The 9,842-nt window shown below is 39.6% G+C and overlaps 1 protein-coding gene across 1 annotated transcript; it reads right to left on the reverse strand.

Annotated features, from left to right (window-relative positions):
- Positions 1-6,291: 6,291 nt before the first annotated feature.
- On the reverse strand, positions 6,292-7,795 carry LOC129240917 (transmembrane emp24 domain-containing protein B-like). Its single transcript, XM_054876989.1, has 4 exons — positions 7,435-7,795; positions 7,100-7,363; positions 6,707-6,874; positions 6,292-6,638 (listed from the first exon to the last, which is right to left on the reverse strand). The coding sequence occupies exons 1-4, from the start codon at positions 7,660-7,662 to the stop codon at positions 6,582-6,584; spliced, it is 717 nt and encodes a 238-aa protein (XP_054732964.1). The 5' UTR covers positions 7,663-7,795; the 3' UTR covers positions 6,292-6,581.
- Positions 7,796-9,842: the final 2,047 nt, after the last annotated feature.

Genomic DNA, 9,842 nt, shown 5'->3' on the forward strand with positions numbered 1-9,842 from the left:
ATACAAACATACATATGAGGCCTACAAGCGTACAAACAACGGTTGCATTTATGTAACCATAAGTAGATCATCCATTTCGTTTTAAGATGGCGTCTAACTTGCCACGCACACACTAGCACATCACACACAGACACGCAAACTAATGTGAATATTAAAAGCTGTGTGCGCTTTCGTCCAAGCATTTGCGGTGCAATATACTCCTCCCACAACTTGCCGCACTTGCTGATGTCGTCTCTGCTTTTGCTTTCAGAGTCGCAGCAGATGGCACTGCCACTGCCACTGTGGCAGCAGTTACCACCGGCGAGATTATCGCAACCAGAAACCACAGTTGTTGCTGCTCTTCCTTTCCTATTTTTACTTTTTGTTGCTATTCCATCCTTGTAAGGATGCGATGGATGTTAACCCTCTGCACACATATTTGTACACATACGTACGTGTATACGTAAATGCATGTATATGTATGTACATACTATGTATTCTCAAATGGCTGAACTTATATTTGTTCATTATTTGAATGAGCGCATGCGCTACGCAGCGTTGATAAGCGGACAAAATTGCTTGCTAGCCAACGAACGGATGAGCAACAAAACACTTACACATACATGTATACAGACACAAACACACAAGTATTCACATATACATTTGCAACTTCCATAACCACAATTTTGTTTTTATCTCTTCATTGTGGGCGGAGTTTACGCACTTTACGCGCATCACACTTCGGCGGTCAGGGTGCAGGAATGAAACTGCAAGCAATGGCCTGGTGATGTTAGGACTTCTCCGCCATACCTTTATGGTTGTTGTAGTTATTTTTTAAAGCTTTTCAGGTTCGGTAATGGTAGCACATAAAATCAGCAGTGCGTCAATGAGATTTCGTGAGAATCCTTTAAATACTGTATATGAACGCATTTACTCGGAATTATGAGCAACAAGATTTATATTCAAACTATAACAAATACATACGGAAAGGTTTGTTAAAAACTCACAGTTATGTAATCGTTGCAATAAATAAATATGTTTCGTTAGTCCAGCATAAATCAAATTCATGAACATTATGCAGAGGCACTGTACTTAAGTTAACTGTAGGCACCGTACTAAACTTTTTGAAAATTGGGGAAGCAACATTTTCTGTTTATACCCGCGCACTTGTGCACAAAGGTATTATAATTTTGTCCATATAACGGTTATATGCTGCAGCACAGGTAGGTAGGTTAGATGGCGAGCGTACCTCGGGTACACTATAAGTAGCTCTAGAGTGCCGTTTTGATACTGTAATGCAGACCACTACCTTCGAAAAATTTCAAAACTTAAAGGAAGAAAACCCATCTACAGCTATCCAGTGCTGTTGATGTAGCGGAGCAGAGGCACGGGATCTAGGCTGGAGGATCGCGTCAGGCTATCCTCAAAAGCCACACTAAGGAACCTCAAGCGTCTAGCCATCGGACTCCGACATTTGCAAAGAAAGTGCTCAACAATCTTTTTCTAGCCACCAAACTCCGGTATTTGTGAAGAAAGTGTTCAACAGTCTCTTTCTCTGCGGGATCCCCTCATAGCTTCTGCAATGGGGATTGCACGGAAGACCACGCTTAACCGCATGAGTTCCGATCACCCAGTTACCAGTGATCACCGATAAGATCTTGGAAATTAAATGGCGGGGGATATCCAGCACTTTAAGCGGCCTGTTTCCATCATACTGAGACGAAAGTGGTTTTGAGATAGCACACGATAAGATAGAACTGCATCTGTATTAGGCTTTTTTAAGAAACAAATTTTGCAGCTTCCCTTTTAAAACGGTCAAGGGTGCACCGATGCCTGAAATGGGGACAACCGAAACCGGTTCTGTCGACCCTTTGCTGGCAAGAGCATCGGCAATTTCATTCCCCTCAATGCCCTGAAACGCAGATAAGAGAAATGTTTCCTGAACATTCAAGACGTTTGATCTCCTTCTTACAGGAGTTGACCAGAAGAGAGCTGCAACATGGCGACGACAGAGCTTTGATCGCAGCTTGACTAACGGAAAGATATTTAGGTATCCTTCCCAACAGCAAAATGGCGAAAACTTCTGCTTGAAAAACATTACTGTTTTCCGGTAGTGATATTCCTCTGACTAAAGAAGTACGTCAGTCTGGACAACAAAATTTCAATAAACGATTTTTTCGAGGTCTTTACGCCGCATCTTAGTACCTGAAAACTCTAGTACGAGGGTTGTTTGAAAAATGCCTGCATAAATAAAAACAACTTAGTTGTTTGGGGCCTCCACAGCCGAATGGGTTGGTACGTGACTACCATTCGGGCGTCTGTAGGTTCGATTCTCCGTGCATGAACATCAAATAATAGAATAAGTTTTTCCAGCAGCTGTCACCCTTCGGCCGGCCATGGCAAGCCTGCGAGTGTATTTCTGCCACGAAAAAGCTGCACATAAGAAAGTAGTTTCGAAAACAGCTTAAAACTGTCAGTGAAACAAAGAGTAATCCGAGGGATCCAAAGAAGCCAAGTTTGGAGAATAAGGGGGTTGTGAAACTCTATTTCCACTAATTTTACAACTACTGAGGCGTAATACAACGCACCAGCGTTTTGGAAGAGAATCACTCGACTTTCTCGATTCAAACGAAGCCAAAACGCAAAGAAATTTACTGATCTGGCGAAATTCGGTGTGTGTTCTTCCGAGAGATGCTACTAACTATACCTACATAACCTCTATGTGCGTCAGTAGTGTCATCTGTTGTTGTTGTAGCAGCAATACTAAACCCTGCCAATGTAGTGTAAATCACCGGGCGTCTGTCATCTAAAGGTATACCCAGGAAACTTGCTGTTTCGACAGATTGGATCCAGAGGGAGAGGGGTGTTAAATTAGTGGGTTTGGTGGGGCATGTGGAAAGATGGTTAGAGTCATGAGTCACTTGCTGTACAATGTATGTATGATATGTCGGGGTTAATTCTGATAAGTAGGAGCTTTACGTGCTACAATATCCAGAACGTAATTGTGCCGAGGTTACGCGGCTCTCACGGACAAACTGAAGCTCTTCATCTGCTGTAGGTGGTGGTTGGACTCCGATTACGGCGTTCGAGAGTCGGATGCTTAAAAAGGTGGTAAGGGTCTCCCGATGAATGTCGTTTATTGTCTGCCTAAGCACGGTCCGGTCCAGTAGTTGTCTGTCCGTTTTGTCCTGAATCTCGTCGGCGTAATTAAAGAGGTGACTCCTGACGTGCCTGGGAGGTAGCTCTGGCTCAAGCAGGTGCACCCTAGCAAAAACTGAGGTAATCGTTCACTTTGTCGCACAGGCCATCAATGGCATTGCCCGACGCCATTATCATGCAATCGTTTGCGTAGGAGGCCAGAGACACTCCCACTTCGATATATAGAAGTTGAGCAGCAAGGGTGAAAGGACACCACACTTCGGAATACCTTGCTTTATCTTCCTCTGTTTAGAGATTTGGTCTCGAAAAACCACTGACAAGTGACTAGTGCCATCTCTCTGACTTTGCCGGATTTTTCAAACAACCTTAGTAAATGACTGCTTCATCGCAAAGCGGACCACTAAATAGTTTAGTTCAGATTTTTGAACATTTCAGGGTTTTTTCATACGATTTTTATAAATATAAAAAAATTGAGATATTGGTCACATTTTATTTTCTAAGTTGGCAGATACTTGTACCATCCGGCATTTTTTAAGCAAGTCGTTGCTTGTAGTATTCTGCAAATTCTACTATATCGAATTTAGTTGAGCAAGGAGTTTGTGTCAACTTGCCACACAACGCGCTTAACAATCGATTTATTGCAATACTCAAGCCACCACTGCCAAGCCATACGATAAGATTTGTTGGTCGACACCCCCGCCAGGGCTGAAGAGGTGGACCGCGAACTACCTGAGTGGTCGTCACTCGTGGTTGATATTTCGAGACCAAACGTCAAAACAGAGAAAAATAAAGCAGGGAGTACCGCAGGGTGGTGTCCTTTCACCCTTGCTTTTTAATTTCTTTAATTTCCACCAGAGGGAGTCTCACTGGTCTCATACGCCGACGACTGCACGATAATGGCGTCGACCAATGACATTGATGGCCTATGCACCAAAGTAAACGACTACCTCGCCCTCCTTTCTCGCTTCTTCACTGCGAGAAACCTAAAACTTTCTCCCACTAAATCCACGGGGACCCTTTTTACCACCTGGACAAAGGAGGTCAAGCTGCAACTTCAGGTACACGTCGATGATACCCCAATACCGACGGTAAACAAGCCCAGAATATTGGGAGTCACCTTTGACAGCTTACTCTCCTTCTCCGCGCACACAACCGCTATTACAACGAGAGTACAGAATCACAACAAGGTCCTCAAGTCGCTTGCCGGCAGCACTTGGGGCAAAAACAAAGAAATGTTGCTGTCGACTTTCAAAGCAATAGGCCGACCGGTTCTTAACTATGCTGCGCCTGTCTGGTCGCCCGGAACCATTGATACGCAGTGGACGAAGCTCCAGAACTGCCAAAATACTGCTATTAGGACCGCGACAGGATGTCTCCTGATATCCCCAATACAACACCTGCATGACGAGGCTCATATGCTTCCTATAAAGGAGCATAACAAACTGCTCAGCAAGCAGTTTCTGCTAGGGTGTCACCGTAGGTCTCACCCATGCAGACACCTGCTGGAGCCTGAGCCACCTCTCAGGCACATCAGGAGGCACTTGCTCAACTACGTGGACGAGATCCTAGACAAAACAGACAGACCACTCCAGGATCAGACATGCCATGAAGTTATAATAAACAAATTCATTCCAACAATATTTATGTTTTGTATTATCATTTTAAGTTCTCAAGCTCTTAAAAAAACACCCAATATTTCGAAAATACCTACATAAATATATGTGTTGCATTTCTAGCTCCATGAGGGCCGGCGGATTAAAACAATTTTATTAAAAATTTAAATATTAACGATGTTTCTAATTTTGAAAATTCGCCGTATCCAAATGTAACTTTGAATTTTCTAAAGGCCTCTGATCCTTTTGCCTAAAATATTATTTGCAATCTCTCATAATAATATAAAGCAAATAAATTAAACCGTTCCCAAGGCAGTCGGTTCTACATAACCGGAACGACCCAATTTATATCCGGCCAAGGACTGCAACATTCCCCGTATATAGTATGTATGGGGAATTTTTTTGCTGCTACAACAATAACACCAACCTAAACCAGTTACTTCTATGAATATTTAAATTTTTTTTACTTTGACTTTCCGCAAAAACAAATACGTTTTCTAGTACAGATTTGTGCATGAATCCTTAAAAGGTGCTTAAGCCAAGATTACCTTCCGATGTGGGGTGTACGCATTGATGGTATTATTCAAATGGAGAAATACGGGTTCAATGCTCCCACTGAACGGCAGATGGAATTACGGAATCTCCCACGTTCCCACGACAGTCAATTCTACGTTACCGGAACGACCAGATTTATATCCGGTCAAGGACTGTCACTTCAGCAACATTCCCCATATATGTATGGGGATTGTTTTTGCTGCTACAACAACAACAACGGAATCTTCCTTAAATGGTAAATGATATCATAACTTTAGAGATATAAACTATTATGAATATATTTTTATTTTCACGCTTTAAGTATGCTGAATATGTGCTGAAAATGAGGCGGAATATGGGGAATGCTTCTGAAGTGAAGCAAATCCGGGTCGTTCCAGTAACGTAAAACCGACTGTCGTGGGAACGAGATGTTTGGTGTCATGTGGGTACCTTCAAATGCCGAGTATATGTAGAAGTTTAACTTAGACAGCATTCAACACGTAATTGTAACTGAAACTCCTTGTTGTTATTGTTGTAGCAGCATAAACATTCCCCAATGCATGTACGGGGAATGCTGCTAGAGTGACAGTCTTTGGCCCGATATAAATCCGGGTCGTTCCAGTAACATAGAACCGACTGCCGTGGTATCGTGAAACTCTGTTGTAAATTCTGTTCATGACATTTCGAAGGGGAGAGTTATAAAGTGGCGATGAATGTCGTTTACGGGTTGTTGTTGTTGTCGCGGGGAGTGCTCCTGAGGTGACAGTCCTTGGCCGGATATAAAGTATATCCGGGTTGTTCCGACTGTCAGGAACGTTGTGTTTATTGTTGTGGCAATTTACAAATCCGTCAGCCAGCCAGAAGAAAAAAGGAGCACATGTACAGTAATTCTTCCGTTAACTTTCTTTTTGTTCAACTTTTTTATTTTACAAAAATACACTCATTCACGCTTACATACATACATATTGAGATATACGTATGATATAGTACATAATTAATTATGTGATAAACTGCCAAAAAGAGCACGTTAGTATAAATTTCAAAAGAATATCTAAACAAGTCTATTCATTTCCTTTTCTCAATCTAAATATTAATGCCAGGCATATTGGAACATTTTAAGTGCAAAATATGGAAATGTTGAGCTTAAAAATTGGCAGAAAAAATTACTCTTGCTTGCATATAAAATGTATGTAATTTTCCATGGTTGTTATGTTTGTTCTTAGTTCACCCACTCAAGGTCTCAAAAGTGATTAAATTTACAAGTAGAAAATGCATCAAGTGCTAGTACTGCAAAATTCAAATGCGTGTTTTGGATGATATCTTCACATCAAAGAGTTTTCGCACGAAGAATACCTATCAAATAAAAATGTTGTGAAATATTTAAGAAATTGTTTGAATTAGAACTAATAATTGATACAAACCTGTACAGAGCATGCTAGGATGATAACCAGAATTTGGCATAGGGAAAATGTTTGTATGTAACCGTTGTTATCAATTAGCAATGCATAATCACGGGCTTCGCGATTTCGACTATAGGATTGGTATGACAGCATATCGTTAATGTTTCGCTCCACGGTGCCGAGGGTAACCTATAGAGAACAATTTTATATAAAGGTAAATGTACCAAGATCAGTCAAGGCAAAGATTATTTCCCGGCATAAATTTTTTGATACGTTGCACAAATATTACAAAATAATACGCTTTTTAGCATTACTGATTTGCGATACTGCATATTCATGACAACAATTAAACCGGTTCATGCGATTTGTAGGCTTCGCGACGTGTAGAACCATTCCTTATTATATAATACTCACTGTGAAATTCTGCAAATTCAACTGTAGCTCTTCAATTTCTTTCGCATATTTGTCCCATGCATCATACTTCACAACCGTGATATAAATGTTTACCAACTTGCCAGCAAAACGGGAGAACTGATTATCAATGCACACGGAGTAATAGCCTCCAGGAGAGACTTGATCTGTATAATCTGCAGTGGCTTGCCATTGATATGGTTTCACTATCTGATTCTGGGGATTACGTACAGCAAACCCAGCCATGCCATCACCTCCACGCACAACCTAAGAAAATATCCATAATACACATATTTACTGCATTTCTTAATCCAAACAAAAAGAACTATTGTACTCACACTAAATGAAACGTAAAATGTGGCACCCGCCTGCACATACTGATAGTAGCAGTCCTCTTTACCAGCATCGATGTGTACCTTGTAATCCATGGCTACCGCTGGTAGCTTCTCATACCAAGGCTTGTGGATTTCCTGCGTTTCGGCATTGTTGGTCGCAGTATATGTGAGGAAACAAATTAAGAAAAATACCGATAGTAATAAACTTGCGTGCCACGTCAAAAAACTCATTTTTTGTTTTTGACTTTCACTTGCTTTGCTTGATGGCTAAAGGCGCTATGCTTAAAAGCAAAGGCAACATAACGACAAAAACAACAACGAGGAACGCGAATATGGGAAGAAAAGCAACCAGAAAGCCGAATGTCTAAAATAATAAAAGAAATCACTGCACAGCTGCATTTTTGTAGCACAAACACCAATGTAAATAAGAGTTGCCACATACGGCCAGATATACTTAAAACGTAACGAAAACATAAATAGTATTTACATACGTTCTCCAGCTGAGCAGGCTCACATCTATGCCTATATAAAAAAGATCTGTTATGTAAAATATATGTAAATGTCAGGGGGAAACCGTGAATTTCATTGTTAACACATATATTCCTTACCAAATTTTGTAGTGTGACAACTCAATTTACATATCACTGCGCTATTTGAATGCGCGAATACAGTGATCTGATTTACTTGATGCCATTTTGAAAATTAAATGTTAAGACAGCAAGTCAACCCACATGAGAAGGCGAAAAAGTCAAAACAGATTGACTTTGACAGAAATTGACAGATGTTAAAACACTATTAGTATAAGGTGTAGATGTGATTGAAACAAATTACAAGTCCACTCAAGTTTGTGTTCGGTATACTAATTAGATGAATGGTTGTATGATGCAACATTCGTTTTTTTCTTTTTTTGGAGAATTAGTAGGAGATTTTCAGAAACACTTGCAGAATATGGTGACTTAGACTTTCTTTCACAAAATTAACAACACCAATATTCTGTTAATAACAGTTTTTATATTATTATAGTTGTTATGTATAATATATATTATGACGAATCATCAACATTGGTGTAGAGTTTGACACCAATATCGAACGAATAGGGAACTTAAACTCATTAAATACTAATGTCACACGGCCAAGCAGTAGTTCCGAAAAAATACGAGCTGCCACAATTAGAAATTACGATAGCATTAAGTACAAGTATATAAACAGAAGTGCCTGGCATTCAGTCTTAAGATGAACGTCTGAACGTGCAAGCTTGTGAACGTATAAAGTGAAATAAAATGAACGAAATAAAAATAGTTAAAAGCTACAGAAAGAGTGTGCAGCGGAACACAATTTACTATTATGCCAGAAGTGTAAGTTTTACAAGTTTACATCCTTTAATATATATATCAAGTTTATATATATATTTACACATAATATAAACTTTATTTTTTAAAAATACCTAAAAGTCAACTCCACGCAAAAATATTGTGCATAGCCTGTGTTGGACTGATGATGTTTGGTTACGCATGAGAGTAAACGAGTTTCAAAAACCAAACATACTTCGATTTTGTCCGCTTTTATTTGACACGACTCCAGAGGCAAAGTAACCTGCGTATTGAATTTTGAAAGTTATGAACGAAACACAATGGTATTGGCCTTCTTCTTCATTTATTATCTTCTAAAGTATTTTAGTATTTTTTACGAGTGTCTGGCAGCACGTAGCATACACAAGGTTGAGCAAAACTTATCCTGCAGAAAAAAACTGCTTTCTTTTAGTAACATATTTGCACACCACATCGGTTTGTGTGTGCAACCAAACGTATACCGACACCTTGTTGCCATTGATATTTTTGCATACATACTTCTACACACATCTGCGTTATCAGTTAAAATTTTTCATTGTATAATATGCCAAAGTCAAAAACGAACAAATGCATATAGTTCATTTTCTATAATTAACATTATTCAACATTGTGTTTAAGTTATTTTAATAAAAGATAAAATGTTTCCATCTTTATTTTGTAAATGATTTCGAAATATAATATTTGGCAACACTGGGTGGTGAGAGAGCAATCAGCTGACACTCTTCTGTGGAAACTATTCGAAATCCTACGATAAAATCTACGATGCTACGAAACGGAAGGGTAGTGAGAACTCATTTACTTGGGGCTCTCATTAGTTTCATCGCAGCAGCTGACACGGACCTACGTTTACATAGATGACTGTGAGCACCATGAGTAATTCCGAAGTTTTCGTACATAGTGTTGCCAACCACCTGAACTAAATTCGAATTAGTGTAACCAACTATTTAAATAAAACTCATGATTTCTGTTTACATGTTTGATCATAATTGACGTCGGAGGCATTATTTAAAAAAAATGTGCTATTAAATAAAACAAGGTTATTTAAAATTAAAAAGGATTCTA

The sequence above is a fragment of the Anastrepha obliqua genome, chromosome 3, assembly GCF_027943255.1.
Source record: "Anastrepha obliqua isolate idAnaObli1 chromosome 3, idAnaObli1_1.0, whole genome shotgun sequence".
Taxonomy (NCBI): Eukaryota; Metazoa; Arthropoda; class Insecta; order Diptera; family Tephritidae; genus Anastrepha; species Anastrepha obliqua.

What these genes read in the sequence shown, in the direction of transcription:
- LOC129240917 (XM_054876989.1), bottom strand. Translation starts at nt 7,662, where the DNA reads ATGAGTTTTTTGACGTGGCACGCAAGTTTATTACTATCGGTATTTTTC. An exon ending in TGAATTTGCAGAATTTCACA is followed by an intron (nt 6,875 to 7,099) that starts GTGAGTATTATA and finishes TGTTCTCTATAG; the next exon opens with GTTACCCTCGGCACCGTGGA. An exon ending in TCCTAGCATGCTCTGTACAG is followed by an intron (nt 6,639 to 6,706) that starts GTTTGTATCAAT and finishes TTTATTTGATAG; the next exon opens with GTATTCTTCGTGCGAAAACT.